General features: G+C 39.5%; 2 protein-coding genes across 5 annotated transcripts in view; one reads left to right on the forward strand and one right to left on the reverse strand.

Annotated features, from left to right (window-relative positions):
- NT5DC1 (5'-nucleotidase domain containing 1) overlaps window positions 1-16,654 on the forward strand; it is a 120,598-nt gene that overhangs the window by 9,358 nt on the left and 94,586 nt on the right. For 3 of the 4 annotated variants that reach the window (XR_016395169.1, XM_022554814.3, XM_022554832.3), the window contains exons 4-6: window positions 424-530; window positions 6,048-6,127; window positions 7,555-7,639. Coding sequence is in view for 3 of the 4 variants with exons in the window: in XM_022554814.3 (XP_022410522.1) it covers window positions 424-530; window positions 6,048-6,127; window positions 7,555-7,639 (272 nt within the window). In the remaining variant the exon portion in view is untranslated. The remainder of the gene's footprint in view (window positions 1-423; window positions 531-6,047; window positions 6,128-7,554; window positions 7,640-16,654) is intronic. The other variant, XM_022554823.3, reaches the window with a different exon arrangement.
- Window positions 7,524-15,859, reverse strand: COL10A1 (collagen type X alpha 1 chain). Its single transcript, XM_022554790.3, has 2 exons — window positions 15,706-15,859; window positions 7,524-11,581 (listed from the first exon to the last, which is right to left on the reverse strand). The coding sequence occupies exons 1-2, from the start codon at window positions 15,857-15,859 to the stop codon at window positions 9,720-9,722; spliced, it is 2,016 nt and encodes a 671-aa protein (XP_022410498.2). The 3' UTR covers window positions 7,524-9,719.

Here is a 16,654-nt window from a genome sequence, read left to right on the forward strand (position 1 = left end):
ACTGCTGCTCTTTCTCTCCTGCTGCCAGCCCAGCTTCCCACCCAGTCCCTGCAGTGTTTCCTCATTGTTCCAGTTAGGCTAATCTTATCTGCGTAGCTAATTGACAGCTTCTTAGGCAAGAAGTCGTCATATTTCTTCCAGAGAAATTGTGGTTTATAGTATTGGTCCAGGGCAACTGCCACAGCGTTGACCTCAGAGTGAGCTGCCCCTGATCACTTTGCTGGTTGATGGGTGACATGGAGAAGAATAAGAGCTGTCAAGAGAAATGCCGTATAGGACCGTAAATGGGGAAGTCATCCAGTTGAAAACCTTTTTTGTAAAAATCCTTTCATAGTATCAGGGTGAATTAACAATAACAAGGCTGGAGGAGGGGGTGTTCAGGAGAACCACTGATGAGTCATGTGCCTCATCTCCCCAAACCAGGGCAAGCCACGGCACAAAGATGCTGGCTCCAGAGGTGCTGGCGGAGGAGTACGGCAGGAAGGAGTGGAAGCACTTCACGCCAGACTCGGGAATGGCCTGCCGGTCAGGTATGGGTCATGTGTGGGGCAGCACTGCCATTCCCTCCCCTGTTGTTTTGGACCCTGAGCCTGGGACGTCAGGACACAAAGAAGACCCTCCTTGCACCCTGCTGGGCAGGACCCACAAAGGACCTGCTATGGTTTCATAGGAATAGGATGTATTTTTTCCCACGTGTCTGATTTTCTCTTTGGCAGTTGGTTCTGTTTTATTTAATATTCTGTTGATTCACCTTTCTAGTTGCACTTGTTCTGGAGTAAAGAACAAGGAATAATACATTCCTTATTCTATATTTTTATCAATTTGTTACATGCACAATCCTTACTTTTGTTTCTCTGTCCCCCACTTCTCCCCACATTACTCATCTCTCCTGTTTTCTAGAATTCTTTTCTTTACTGCCATTTCTAGTACCTTCTGCCTTTGTTTTTTTTTCCCCTTTATTCCAAGTGATTTTACACATTTTTCCAACTCTCTTTAAAGAGCTTCACCATGAGTAAACATGAAAAGATTTTTCAAAAATTATTTATAAACACAGATGTGCATAAATTAGTAAAGAATCATTAAAACATTGTTATAAACAGATGGACCTTATTAAAAGTCCTGATTGTTAGTTTTTCATTTGTTCTAATTTTTTTTTGCCATTTTCTCCTGCACTACAGTTTTGAAATGCACCTATTTTCATTTAGAAAATGTAGTAACTGGAAAACAGTTGGAGTTATTCCTTATTACTGTTGTGTTTTTGTTTGTTATATTTGCTATCTTTTGGGGTTTTTTTTATTATTATTATTGTAGTGAGATGAAAATGTCAGGAAATGTGTGTTATCTTGATAAAATAAGTTGATAGGAAAAACTGAGGTTTCACCTTGGGGTTAGGTATAGAATGCTTTCACACATCTCAACTCAGAATAGCTAGAAGTTAAATGGATGGATTTCCTTTTTACTCAAGTGATAGGGAATGCCTGTTGTCTGTCCAGATGTAGGCAGTTGTAAATACACGTGAACAACACGGGTTTGAATTGCTCAGATACACTTATACGTGGATTTTTTTTCCATAGTAAATACTGCAGTGCTACACGATCCACAGTTCATGGAATCCGTGGGTGTGGAATTGCGGGTAAGGAGAGCTAACTATAAATTATACTCAGATTTTGGACTGCGTGGAGGTCAGAGCCACGAACCTCCCCTCCCCACATTGTTCATGGGTTAACTATAAACTCTTCCCTTCTCCCAGAAAAGGTAGGCACCCAGCTAAGTGTTTTATTCTGACATCCATTCAGAAATCAGGAGTATTTTAAAGAAGTAAAGTATTTCCCAGCTACAAAAGAAAGCATTCACCCAACACGTCACGCCTGTTTACCCACTGCTCTGCCCACTAGAGAGCACTGCCTCCTAGAATCCAAAGCTTCCTTGTGGTGCGTAATTTACGCAGGATCAAAACTTCCTTGTGGTGCGTAATTTTCACAGGAGCGCTGCTCTGTGTATGGTCTTGGAGTTTATTTACTCCTAACTGGGCTGGTTAGGAAGTGTTTCCACTCCAGGTGCCCAGTGATGGGGCTGTGACACATAATAGAAGCCTACTGTTTCTGCAAAATAGTAAGAGAAAGCTAATGCCTTTGAAATGTAACACATTTTTTCTTAATGTAGAGACATAAAAGAAGGAAAAAATGGCCTGTGATTCCACTTAAACTTTGTTTATACTAAAAAAAAATAATGGGAGCATATGATCAGGAAATGTAAATATTATAGAAAGAAGTAAAATGAAGAGTAATTATTTCCAACCTGTGTCCCCCACAATCCCCTTTCCCCGAAGCTTATTTTTTTAAGTATACAAAAAGGATCATACTTTTTCTGTACTTTGCTTTTTTTCATCTACATCTTGGAGATTCCGTCACAATAGCACAAAGACAGATGTACTTCATTCTTTTCGATGCAGGCATGCTCTGCCATCCAGGGCCTACATCATGATGTATTTCATCAGTGTCCTCACATTGGACATTTATGTTGTGAGCGGTTTTTAACCATTACAAACAAGCCTGCAGTGACGTTTTCATACATGTATAATTTGCACTTTTGTAAATATATCCAGGGTAAGTTTTTAGAAATACAGTTGCTCTACGAATATGTGGGTTTAAAATATTGCCAAATAAGGCCTTTATTTTCAGGAACTCCAATTGATTCTTTATGGGCTACTTCTTTCTACAATGAGTATATTCGTGTTCAGAGTTAAGTAGAGAGTTGTAAAGTACAAATCCCTACCAGTACACTTAGGGAATTTAAAGCATTGATGGACACAGACATTTTATTGACAAGTTATTTGATAAGCGCTTCTCACGTGGTTGCCTTGGCATGAGTATGGTTTTTCTTACCAGCCAATTTCCAGAGAGCAAGTCCTTTTGATCTTTTTCTTCCCATACTGGTAGATTATGCAGAAACAGCTTGGTCTAGTGGAAATCACAAGGCGCTTGGAGCCAGACAGTCCTGGTTGATAGTAACTCAGTTACTTGCTGGATAAAGTGATGTGGTCAATTACTAAGCCACTCTTAGCATCCCTTTCCTTATCTTTAAATGGAGATGATATCACTTGTCTGCAGGAGAAGTGGGAACTTACACTATCATGAATTGTTCTCTTCCCCTCAGTCATTCATATGCCTTTGTTCCTTCATCACTAAGAGTACACAGGTTTGCAAGGCTGAGGTGTTGGCAGTGGGTTTTGGTGGGACAGTTTTTCTGTGTGTAAAGCTTAATGATTATAGGACTCGATCTTGATTCAGAGGCTTGTTCTCTTGAACTAAATTCAGTAATCACCTCATTCCCAGTGAGCTGTCTGCCCTCTAAGGAGGTGGAGGGCCAAAGCTTTCACGAGCACAGTCTGTGAGTTTGATGTTGGGAGAGACATCGAGAGCAGCCTGGCACTGTTAACATGTCACAGCTGCACAAACCCTGTTATGTCCACGCGGTGGTCATCTAGCCCATTTTTGATAGTCGAGTGACATCAGCCCCTTGCCTTGAGGGTGGAAGTCAATGAGTCCTTCTCGTCCAACCCCTGAGCTATTTGATTAGATCCTCAACCAAGGCTCATAATCCGTATTTCAACTCATAAACTGAATTTCATCTATTAATGCCCACAAAAGGAGAAAAAGGGGAGGGGAAAAGCAAGGGTACAACGATGACACACCTCCTGCTCCCACAGTGCCCAAGACAGCTGGCTGTCTCGTTCAGGCAGGTCACTCTGGTGTCACAGGCCAAGAGGTTAGATACAGTGCAGGTTAGTGAGCCTTGGGAACCTGTGCCCACTGTCCTGGTCCCTGCAGCACTGGAGTGTTTGGTCTCATAGCATAGCAGTGTGGGCAGAAGCGTACATGGAATAGCTTCTCCCTTTCCTCCAAATTCCCGCTTTTCCTCACGCTGACAAAGACATCTTAACCTTTCTTGGGAATGAAAATGAGTCTGAGATGTTCCCACAACAATTTCAGCTGTGAGAGAGTAAAAAACAGGAAGACTGTGCTAACCAAAATATTCTTAACTGAGGGAAAGGACATACAAACCTATGCAACCATTTTGTGAATTAACAGAACTTTGACTTTATTCCTTATATATCCTTAATAATTTGACATGAAGACGTGAGGGGCATTAAGTAGCATTTAAAGGGCTAGACATCTGGCCCTTGCAGAGAGTTTTCTCCTAATTCACCCGTGACACTTCTTCATTCCAAAATATAGTTGACTCTTGAACAACTCAGGGGTTAGGGACACTTACGCTCGTGAAGTCAAAAATCTGAGTATAACTTTATGGTCGCCCTCCCTACCTGGGGTTCCTCCCCATCTGAGGTTCTACGTCTGTGGATTCAGCCAACTGCAGATCACAGATCATGCACTGCTATAGTATTTACTATTGAAAAAAATACATGTATAAGTGGACTCATGCAGTTCAAACCCATGTTGCTCAAGGGTTGACAGTAATCCGCTCTATTTTTAGATCATTCATTCATTCAACAAACATTTATTGAGTGCCTGCAATATGCTGGACATTGTGCTTAGTGGACACTAAGGAACAAGGCAGCTGTGTTGCATAACCTCATACACAACTTACAAATGGGAGGAGTGGGGACTCAGAATCAGGCAGTTACCAATACTCTGCACAAGAGTAATTATGACCATTTGAAAAGTACTTTCTTAACATTAAACTGAAATCTGACTCCATGTATTGGTTCTGTTGGATTCCTCCTTGTACCGAGGGTTCTCTAGAGGACTCTGAGGTTATGTTCCCCCTCAGAGCAGAGCGGTTGCTCCCGATCGCAGTATGCGGGAGTGAGATAGGGAGTGAGATAGCTGTGAGGGTGTGACGTGGAAGGAAAGAACAGCAGGAGCTGGATTCCACCGGGACTCCTGAGGAGAAGTGCAGAGAACACCTCTCAGAGCTGTCAGTCCAAGGGACAGGAGGCTGGGGCATTCGTTCACTGGCTCCTGACCCTGTTGACTGAGGCTTGCCATGTGGGCTCCAGAGGCTCTCAGAGAAAGGGAATGGCACAGGTGAGCTTGAGGTAGGACGCTGCTGTTTAGCACAGCTGTGGCTGGGATCAGCCGCGGACCAAGGGGATGTGACATGGGTCCTCAAAAGCGTCTGCCCGGGCACAGCAGAGTCAAAAATGACATCGGTGCCAAGGAAGGGCTCAAGTGTAATTCTACCCTAGGGCCGAACAGGATTAATCAAATCCCTCTCCTCCCAGAGACCCTAGAGTGTGCCAGGCCTGTGCTTCCGAGTTTCTCTAAGATAAGCACACTGTGTCCTCACGTGATCTGATTTTTTTATTCTTCTCTTCACCCTGGCTGTTCTTAACATTGTACTGAAGTTTGTCTGAAATTGTATGAAGATTGAATGCGGGGCTCTAGGGAACCAGAGCACAGATTTGCAAAGGCACTATTGTGTGGAGCACTTCATGGTATTCCAGTGTCAGGTTGATGGTTTTGAAATTCAGTGACATTGATAATTTAAATTGTGACTTTTTCATAATCTGTTTCATATTTGGGATATGGTCTAATTTTCACATTTTAAAAAATAAATATTTTTTAATAAAGTGCTTAACTATGGATATCCTTTTTTTTTTTTTTTTTTTTGTTTTTTTTTTGCGGTACGCGGCCTCTCACTGCCGTGGCCTCTCCCGCTGCGGAGCACAGGCTCCAGACGCGCAGGCTCAGCAGCCATGGCTCACGGGCCCAGCGGCTCCGCGGCATGTGGGATCTTCCCGGACCGGGGCACGAACCCGCGTCCCCTGCATTGGCAGGCGGACTCTCAACCACTGTGCCACCAGGGAAGCCCTGGATATCCTTTTTTAACTTTCTTGTAGTAGCCTTGTAGCTGAAGCCTTCTTTAACAGGTGATGATAGGCTGTAGTGGAGTGATTCTGAATTGAAATAAAAGCCGCTTTAAGTAGCGAAACCAAAATCTAGTCTCTCTTCAGACAAGTTTCTGTGTATGTCACATAAACGAGGCATCAATTTGTTCCCAGTTTAAATTTTTGTTCTTTTTAGGAAAATATTATTTTTATGATAACTACTTTGACCTGCCTGGAGCTCTTCTGTGTGCCAGAGTGGTGGACTCTTTAACAAAGGTGAGTGGGGACTCATTTTTTAGAAACTGTGCAGTGTATTTAGCTATAAATCAGAGGACTTAATTATATATGTCTTTTGAGTTGGGATTTTACTTAGTTTCCTCTTTGTGGTTTCAGAGGTGACTGAGGAGGAAAAACATAGAGAATTTGGTCAAAATATTTTTGGAAAATTAAATAGCGACCATCCCTTCTCCCTCCCCGACCCCACCAACCATAAACCTGTTCAGCAGCAGGGGGTGCGATAGTCTAGAAAAAGAAAATACCAAACCTGCGTATGGGAAGAATATTTCTTGGTTTCATTAGCAGAATTTTTAAAAATAAATAAAAGAAATTTAAGGAAATTCCATGTGTCCTTTTAAGCATTGTAAATAGTATAAAACCAGAAAAATGAGGTGAAATTTTTAAATTCATCATTCTGGGCATAGTTTAATGCATATAGACTTTTTCCTTGTCCTATGTATCAGGATTAAATAGATCTCTGGTTATATCAGTTTATACCTAGAGTTTAGGACCTATGAACAGAAACTGGTTTTATGGCAGAATCACTTTCCTTTTTGCATATATTGTCTTTAAAAATCACAATGATAATGTTTCTGATAGGACTAGATAATGGTTTATTTTTGAATCAGAATTAATTTGTATGCTTGTGAAAGTTTCTGTTGAGCAGTAGTTCTGGCTTATAGAAGTTATTATGAGATGGAGTCAGTTTCTCATTTTATAGTGGTTATATACAAATGCACCAGTCTTTAAATTGGACTTTATATAATTTAATAATATATAGTAGTTGGTCTTTGTTTAGATAGAAGGACACTGGTTAATGTTTCCAAGGAAGCACAGGGTTATAACATTGTATAATTGTTTACTTGCTTTCTGGTTTAAAAAAAACTTAGTAAAAATGATTTGAATTTTGGATTAGGAACCTCCTTAATAATAGAGACTTGCTCCTCTTTTATACTGAAACTCAAGGAAATGTGCACAGAATTCTACAGTAACCAGCTTTTGAGGTTTTAAGGCTTTGAGGTTTTAAGGCTTCAGGTCTCTTAGCTCCACTGATGCCATGGTACATGAAGTTACACATTCTGGTACCTCACAGGCTATAACATTGTAGATTTTCTCATGTGTTAAAAATATTCTATAATGTTTAGATTTTATAATGAGTGGAAATTTTTATTTTATTTGGGTTATGTGAGTTATATTAATATTTAGTCATATGTATATATCTCTCTGTATCAGTGATTTTCATGGAAAATTTCTTTCTAAAATCACATTTAGAAAAATGAGAAGTTTTTATCTGTTATGTTTTCTAAAACATGAATCCCTATTTTAGAATACAGTGATATTATAGTTGTTGTTTGTCAGGTGTTTTCTGTTATGCTTAAAAACAAAATTACTACATGTATCACATTTGGATTTTCTTTTTTCTTTAGCAGAACAATGGTCAAAAACCATTTGATTTTTGGAAGGACATAGTTGCTGGTATACAACATAATTATAAAATGTCAGCTTTTAAAGGTGAGTAACGTGAAGAGAGACTTTAGATGTTTGTTCAATGCTGTGTATCTAATGAATTACTTAGAAGTTACCTGTTTTTCTGTGTTCCTTAATTAAGATTTAATTTGGTTTTAAATATTGCCATAAAGTTGATACTGGTTATATTTTAAGAGCTTCTTTTATTCATGTCTGTTTTGTGGCCATAATGGCCAGTATCCTAAGATATGCCGTCTTTTACATGCTTACCAGTAGGGTCATTTTGTGGGTTCCCCAGAATTTGCTGTTTCCTGGCTTGGGAATGAAGGTTGGTGACACTTGTAATCATTAGTATTGTAATTATAGACAGATAGGGAAAGTGAAAATTCTATTCTTATTGCTTAAAAACAGGACCGGCTCACCTAGAATGGGAGCAGAGATATCACCAACCCAAGCCTAGGGTTTTACGGTTCCATCCACAGGTTTGCTTGGGTTACACAGAGAGATTGCTTCTAAGGAATTAAGAGATGCCTTTATAGTATGTTACCCTGATGACTTGAACCAGACTGCCCTAATTCAGCCAGTGGACCTATGGATGCTCAAGAGCAGTGTTTTTCAGCTGAGAAAAATGTTGCCTTTTGATGGACATAAAAATTGCTTGCCTTCCTTTTAATGTAGTGTAAGCCATCAAAATAATCCTAAATATTATGACTAAAAACATGTCAAGGCAATCAATAGTAACTACAGAATATTTGTTCAGACTACATATTTCTCTGCTGCCTGCTTCTTTCCTTCCCAGAAGAACATCACTACATTTGGGTGATTGTCTTACTTTTCTAATCCCAGCCACCAGCCCTTCACCCTGGCTTGTAGATCACATATGGTTGTTTGATAGCTTTTCACAGTCCACACTGAGTGCTTGGGTGTGTGGGAATGCCCATCTCCGGTAGGAGGGCATAACCATGACACCTATAAAAGCTACCCACCACTTTATCATTTTACTTTTTATTAACTTTGTAAAATGAAAAGCCTTACAAAAATGGTTGAGAATAGCAAATTGCTGGTGTCAGATAAATTCAGCATAATAATCTATTCATGTTATTTTATTGCATTGTAAATAAGGAGTAGATAAAACATTTTGTGAGGCACGGCTTAAAAGTTTTAAACAGCAACATAAAAATACAGTACAGAGCATAAATAAATAACATCGTTTCATTTCTAGTCACATTTTGAAATCCTTCACATCAATTATAATTTCACTGGAATGGAAGGCCCAAGATACATATGCTAATGCTCTGTAAACCCACAAAATCATATTACATAAGACTGAATAAGGAATTAAAGCAAATTAATCACACTTCTGTCAAATAAATAGAATAGGTCAGACATCATTTGTTTGACCTATCCTATTCATACAGACATCGTCTGTATACCCTTCACTACCCAAGTTGTGAAGGGTATACAGAAAGCTTTCCTGCAACCACAGAAGAGTTTGAAAAGGTTCATGACTAAAGCACCTTGCATTTCAGATTATTTTTAACATAATATTTTGGGTTTTTTATGAGAGCTGTAGAAAGTGTATATGCACCTGTATACTTGAATAGATATTGATGAAGGGGACCACGTAAGCCTTTGAGTAATGCGCCATCAGAAAGATCTTAGGGTATACAATGTCTTTTAAATTTGGACATTCAAGTATTTAAGTCCCATATATATACATGACACCTCCTGAATGTTTCCTAGAAATTCTCCTGTTAATCGTTAGAAACAGGCTTATTTTAAAAGGAAATGCTGAATTTCTAAAATCAAATTTAACATGATTTAGCATCACATTTCAGGGTTTTTTAAGATCATTTTATTTTTTTAGCTTAGCAGTACTTTTATGGTAGAATTTTTAAATACTGAAGGAGTTCACAGAAAACTTTAGAGAGACTTAGGATTGCTGACTAGGAACTCGAGAGGGTTTTCACATATTGTACACTATGTCTGAAAGCTCAGATCTGTATTTTGGAAAACTAAAATTAGTCACTTTTTTTCAGCCTACCTCCATATGCATTTTGTGGGGTGGGGTGGAGTTGGGGAATGCCTTTTCAGGCAGATTCATATTAGCTCGGTGGGAATATGCTCACATTGGAGCCACTAAGAATCCTGAGAAAGAGGAGTGGACATACTCAGAGGAGTATAGCCCATTCGACTCTGCGTTGGGCAGCTGGAGCCACACCTGGTCATTTTCTGTGAGATCGATTATGGCGCTCCCTGAAGCCTGATCTAGGTAGCCTTTGATGTACTCATCATAGGTGTACATTACAGGGGTGCCGTTCTTATACAGGCCCACCCAAGCATGGGTCCCTTTCACATGCACGTGGTAGGAGAAGTAATATATTCCTGGAATCCTACAGGTAAAGATTCCAGTTCTTGGGTCATAATGCTGTTGCCTGTTATATAAAATTTTATCAAATGGGATAGGAGTACCTATAGTTGGGTAAGCTTTGGAGAGAATAACAGTGAAAGCAGACACAGGCATTCCTGTTACTCCCTGGTTGGCACCAACAAAAGGCCTCTGGCCTGCCTTCACAAAGCCCTCTGGTAGGACTGCTTGGCCTGGGGGGCCTGGGGGCCCCGGGCGCCCTGGGAGGCCAGGCTCTCCAGCGTGCCCTCTTGGACCTGGTGGCCCAGTGGGTCCATTGAGACCTTTAGTTGCTATGCCAGCTGGACCAGGAGGACCCGGAGTTCCTGGATCCCCTTTGGATCCAGGGAATCCTGGAATGCCTGGTGGCCCGATGGGACCTCTAGTACCTGGAGTTCCAGGGGCACCTCTTGGCCCAGCCTCACCATTGTGCCCAGGCACTCCCTTAGCTCCTGTTGGGCCCTCAGGGCCTGGGAGGCCAGGACGTCCTCTAATTCCAGGGTCACCTTTTGGGCCCGGCAACCCTGGGTTACCCTTGGGACCACTGAGACCCGGTTCTCCTGGGTACCCGGGTTTTCCATCTAACCCAGAGGAGCCCCTTTCTCCCTTAGCCCCAGGGTATCCTGCAGGCCCGACTGGCCCCATCTCACCTTTAGGGCCTGGGATCCCGTGGTTGCCTGGAATGCCTTTTGGTCCTTGGGGTCCCATATTCCCAGGGGGTCCAGTCAGACCTGGTTCCCCAGGATGACCTGCTGGGCCTTGTTCCCCTTTGGCACCCGGACCCCCTGGAAGGCCTACAGGTCCTCTTTGTCCTTTCAGGCCTGGCAAGCCTGGTTTCCCAAAGCCAGGATCCCCTGGGGGCCCAGCTATCCCTGGAGCCCCAGGGTGACCTTTTGTCCCTGGAACCCCTGGCTGGCCTGGGGCTCCAGGGGCTCCTGGCTTTCCAGTACCTTCTGGTCCTTGTTCCCCAGGAGGACCTTGGGGGCCTGGTGGGCCAGTTGGCCCCCTTTCACCTGGAAAGCCTCGATCACCTTTGATACCTGGCTGTCCTGGAAACCCATTTTTACCGCTTTTCCCCACTCCAGGGGGGCCCGGTGGTCCCATGGGACCCTGAGGACCTGGGAGGCCCCTGTCACCAGGGTGGCCAGGAGCACCATATCCCGTTTCCCCTTTCTGTCCATTCATACCAGGGACTCCTGGTGCACCCTTTTCTCCAGGAAAGCCCCTGGGTCCCGGGGCTCCTGGAGGTCCCTGTGGCCCAGGTTTTCCTGAAACAGAAATTCCAGCTGGGCCGGGAATTCCAGGTGGCCCTGGCGGGCCCCGTAGTCCTGTTAAACCAGCTGGTCCAATATCTCCCTTTGGTCCGTATGGTCCTCTCTTCCCTGGTTTTCCTGGGAGTCCTGGCAGACCTGGCTTCCCAGTGGCTGATGGTCCCGGCGGTCCTGGCAACCCTGGCTCTCCTTGGGGTCCAGGACTTCCATAGCCTGGTTTTCCTGGTGGTCCAGATGGACCTGGGTGCCCTCGAGGTCCAGCAGGGCCTGGTGGACCAGGAATACCTTCCTCTCCTCTTACTGATATACCTACAAGACATGCCCAGTACACATACCGGGTCCAGGTAGGGGGTGGTTAGTAATGCTAAGGAATCATTGCTTCTCAAAATATAAATGAGGACAGGACATTGCAGTATCAGTCAGACCATTTTGGAAGACTGGTCTTAAATGGTTTGACAATACATTTTATATTGTTTTAAAAAACACTGCTAGAGAAGATGATTTCACAAGATCATGGCTACCGTGGTACTTCCATTGCGTCCTAACGATCCATGAAAATAAGCTGGGATTGAAGAATTCATTTAGAATAAGAGTGCGTTGGAGGTAAATTTATCACATTTATTTTAGGAAAATCATCTACCTAGAAAGGAAGGGGGAAAAAAAGGCATTTGACGGATAAAGAAGGAAAAGGCAAGTACAGAATAAATGGGAACAAGTTTAAGAACTATAACAACTTTCCCTCAAAAAAGCTATCCTATAAGATAAGGGACAGATGCAGTCTGTTTTAATTTACGTCTGCCATGACCCTGCTAAACAGTTTAGATTTAGGATGACTTTTTTTTTTTTTTTTTTACCTCAGTACATACCGTGAGCTCGTACATTCTCCGCTATTGACTTAACATTGAAACAAGGAATTAGAGAATTAATGGGCAAGGTACATACAGTAGTGTTAAAGCACTTATATAAAGTTTTCGATTAATGCAAATATTGTTGATTTCATAGATCTGTGTGTTCATTTGAGCTAAGTACTTATACTGATATAATAAATTTAAACTAAAAAATTACTTATTCAGTGCCTGTGATGCGAAGCATGCTATTGAGCGACAAGTATAGGAAAAGCTCAAAACACCTCCTATAAGAGCTTTAATCACAAAGAGAATAAAACAAGTGTCTATCTGATAAGTGCTTTAAGAGGTGTCCAGGGTTTTAGTTTTAGTCAGTCTAAGGTGGGATGTAACAGACATTGCTGGCATTAGGATATACCATTACGGAAGCATTACTATGTCAAAGAACCTTTAGGCAGCATTATCATAAGCCTTTAGATAAAATAGTCTTTTTTTTTCTCAGAGAAATTCTTTGATAGCTAGCAAAGATGGTAATGAAATTGCTTATGTTTCTAAATATCTACTTGCAGGATTTATATTAAAATTAATTTAATGTTTAATACATTTTCAGAACTATAGTTAGAATGCCTGTGTATACTATTTAGATTCTTATGCTGTCAGAAAACAGTTCATAGTAATGATAGTTTTAGTAGATGTCGCAGTAGTCAAATAGTTTGGTCAAAACCCTGAAAATGACTTATAACTGTGACTTTTGAGCTACATCTTTTTTGTACAGAAAGTATTAATATGCTTAAACTCCATTTAACTAAATCTTTAATGGCTTTAAATATCAAAATGAAGACTAAAATGGAATTAATATTAAATGAATTGAATTGTAAATTGCCTTTGAAAATGTATTTTCATGGATATAGTTTCTTTTAACTATTAGTTGTTGGCACATTTAAAATCTTTCATATTAATTAACTGGCATGTAAGAAGTAGTCAGCCAACAGTAGTTGAGAATGTTATACTCTTGGGTAGAGGTGTTCATGATATTTGAAAAACATTTGATAACAAATGAAACAAAATACAGAGCAGAATCATTAAAACAGATATACTGAAATAGGAAATTCATTTGGGTATCTTTGTATTTTGTACTAACTAGAAGTTATATTTCATTTGCAAACAAATGTGTGGAGTCTTATTTACTCATAGATTGTAAGAAAATGACATCAGGAAAAAGACTACGAAAAAATTAATTTACGGAAGAGATTTCCATGTGTTTACACATGTATTGTTGGTTGACTTTAGTGTACCTATATGATATGTCTGTATGTATAAATGAGCATTGATACATTGCAAATAGGATAAATGAATAAGTAAAGGATTTCTTTTAATGATTTGGAATAAAATAGGACATTTTTTAAAATGCACACCATATTAAATTGGGGTTTGCTTCAGAATCTTATAAAGATCATGTCTGTACTAAAAATAATGCCTTGGTCTGGTTGGAAATCTGTTCAACTGTTAAAGTAGAGAGGAAAAGCAAGCAAGTCTTACTGAGAATGACTGCATTGAGCACCATTTGAGACTGGAACTCCAAAGACAGTGATCTCTATCACTTAGAATGTTACCCTAATAGGTTCTCCACCTCTCCAGTACATGAAAGAATGTGATTTCTGTTGTATCCTTGAGGGACACAAGCCCTTGTTTGTAGCTTGATAGGGTGGCACCATCCTCAAAGAATAACGATTACCCACTAGAGAAGTTTCTTAAATGCACACAAAGTGGTTGATTGTGTCAGAATATGGCACTTGTGTGTCCACCAGTTGTGGAACCCTCTGCAGCATAATTTAGTGTGTTTTGGACTGAGTTCTCTTTTAACCTGTTTGAACAGATGTGCCTAGGAATTGCACAGGAGTTCATTGTACATCTATTATCAACTCAGTGTTTTGCTTGTGTAAATTGTGGGCTTTTATCTTCGTTTGACTGCCAGTGGATAATAATGTTTTTGAGTTTCCACCTTGTATTGTCAAGTAGACTAAGGTGGATTTCATAGTTAAAATAGTTTCTAAACTTTTCATTTGTTAACAAGATATACATTTTCATTTTTTTCTACAAAAAAATGATGCTGTACGTTATGGTGAAAAGATAGAAAATATTTTAACCTTCTAAAAGTGGTGGTGCATTTTATTTTAATTCACAACTGTTCCTTATGGTCTTGTAAGCTACGAAGAGTCTGAATTTGTGATCATAGAGTGTATGTTTGTCATAGCATTTCAAATTTCATTTGTTGCTTCGAGTAAAGTATCATGTTTTCTTATTTTTTATTCTTTTTTCCTAACTTTTTTCTTTCTTATGTTTTATTTGTATTTTGAGACATTCAAGAGAATCTGTTGAGTACTTGTGCATTTAGTTTTGATCATTAAGCTACCTTTCAAGAAACATTTAAAATTTCATCTTTCTTTTTTAAAAAGACAATGCTATACATTGAATTTGCTAATTACAGTGTAAAATATGTAAGCATAATGAAAAAATACTATGGAAAAGAAATTTGAATCCTACAATCAGTTCATATTACTCGGTGTAATTCTGTAGTGTAACGGGCAGTTTGTGCCAGATAGCTGTTAAATGGAATTAGTGAATATGAAACCTAATAGTTGCCCTTCTTTGAGGATCTGTTAGTACTTTACATACATTATATCAGTACTCTTCATAGTAGCCAAGAAAGCTGAGCAGGTGAAGGATAGATTCAAGAACAAAGTTAAAACTTGTCTAAGGCTACACCACCAGCACACCACCAGTACTATAGTAGTAGTAAGAGGAGGAGGAGGAGAGAAGTAGAAATAGAAGTAGAAGTAATGGAAGTAGTATGAGAAGTAGAAGTAGTAGTAATAGTAGTAGTAGAAGTAATAGCTAACACTTAAGCACTTTACATATTAACTCATTTAAGTTTCAGAACAGCCCTTGAAAGAGGTGCTCCTTGTTATACAAATGAGGGAACTAAAGCACAGAGAGGATAAATAACTTACTCAAGGTTGCATAGCTAGTTTGAAGCAGTTAGGTCTGTGCACTTAACTACGAAACTTAACAAAAATGCATTTAAAAATTATGAGAATTGCTGCTTCGTTTGCCTATTAAATTTCTTTGGAGAGCATCTCATTTTATTTGATAATTAAGACTCAATTTTGTATGTATTTGTAAGCTAGCAAAATGAATTTTAAAAGTAAATATGTGTAAGCATTTAGATATATAAACCTGCTACTCTTTTTGTATATAATTGGCAATTATTTTTAGTTAAAACATCTTAAACATTAATTTGATTGGATTAATATGTCTAGATTATGGGTAGTTATTTGTGCAAAAGCATCATTGAGGGAAAAAATTTCCTAATATTCTTCAGGTATATCTTTCTGCTATACTTGTGTGAAGGATATGAATGTTCTTGAATAGACCTACTTTTTCCATAAATCCTTTTGGGCTAATTGAGGAGTTTGAAGATAAATTTAACGCCAAATAAAATTTAAAACATTTTGTTAAAGAGATCATTAAGATTGTAGAAAACAAAAACCCACTAGTTAATAGAGCAAAACATATAGGTCAGTTTACCTTTACTCTTTATGGCATAAGGGATGAAGAATTGTGTCTTGGTGTTGGATGGTGGGCCTTTTATGCCTGTAGGTATTTGGTATCGCTCAGTATAAAATACTCCATGGACCAAGTTCAAGGATATTAGCAGCAGAAGGGCTATCTGTGGCAGCATGTTCTCAGTTGGATTCTGAAAAACAATAATTTCATATAGCTTCATTACTGACCTGTTGATGTTTCACAGATGAATTCTTTAAATAGTTATCTACTTTTTTTAACCTTATCCTATATATTCTGAATATATTCCATAAATTAATGAGAGTTATAATTTTGTTAATTATACAAGCATATGTCTTAGTTGTTTTTGAAAACCACATTCAGGTAATCAAGTGAAAATAAAGTTATTTAAATAAAAGAAACACAGAAACTGTAATTGGATGTCTGTATTAAATAATTCAAGATCTTTGATATAGACTGAAGTTACCAATAGTCTCAAATACACTGAAATTCAGATTAGGACATGTTTTTACAAATATAGTTTAATTAGGACTATTTTTAATAGACTGATTCAAATTAAACTTTCTGAGTGCACTTTAGTGGAAAGCCATTTTTTTAAATCACAAAAACCAAATAATTAATTGAAGCTTGTTTCCAAATAAGCTAACATGGAAGTCCACCAGTCATAGACTTACCTGGATGCTGGAAGTTCCTGGAGTTGGTTTCTTACCAGCTCTCTGTGCCTTCCTCTGTGCCCCGGGGGGAGCTGTCATGCAGTATTTATGCTGCTTTTCCCTTACTACATGAGGTTACCCAGAGTTTAAGCTCCTCCCCCTGCCCCAGAGGTGAAAAGCACAAATTATGATGGAAAGTTCTATTGGGCAGGCATACAAGGTCAGGTTGGGCTCTCTTTTTCCTTGTTTTCTTATTGAAAAATAAACTCTTTGTCTTAAATATATATTAATAGTTTTAA

This window comes from Delphinapterus leucas, chromosome 12 (assembly GCF_059928025.1).
Source record: "Delphinapterus leucas isolate spDelLeu-1000000601 "Yukka" chromosome 12, BTC_Dleu_Yukka2, whole genome shotgun sequence".
Classification (NCBI taxonomy): domain Eukaryota; kingdom Metazoa; phylum Chordata; class Mammalia; order Artiodactyla; family Monodontidae; genus Delphinapterus; species Delphinapterus leucas.

Bases quoted from the DNA above. Each gene is read 5' to 3' on its own strand.
- COL10A1 (XM_022554790.3), bottom strand. From the start codon at position 15,859: ATGCTGCCACAGATAGCCCTTCTGCTGCTAATATCCTTGAACTTGGTC. The intron at 11,582-15,705 runs GTAAACTGACCT...CATGTCTTGTAG, and splicing joins TTATGCCATAAAGAGTAAAG to GTATATCAGTAAGAGGAGAG.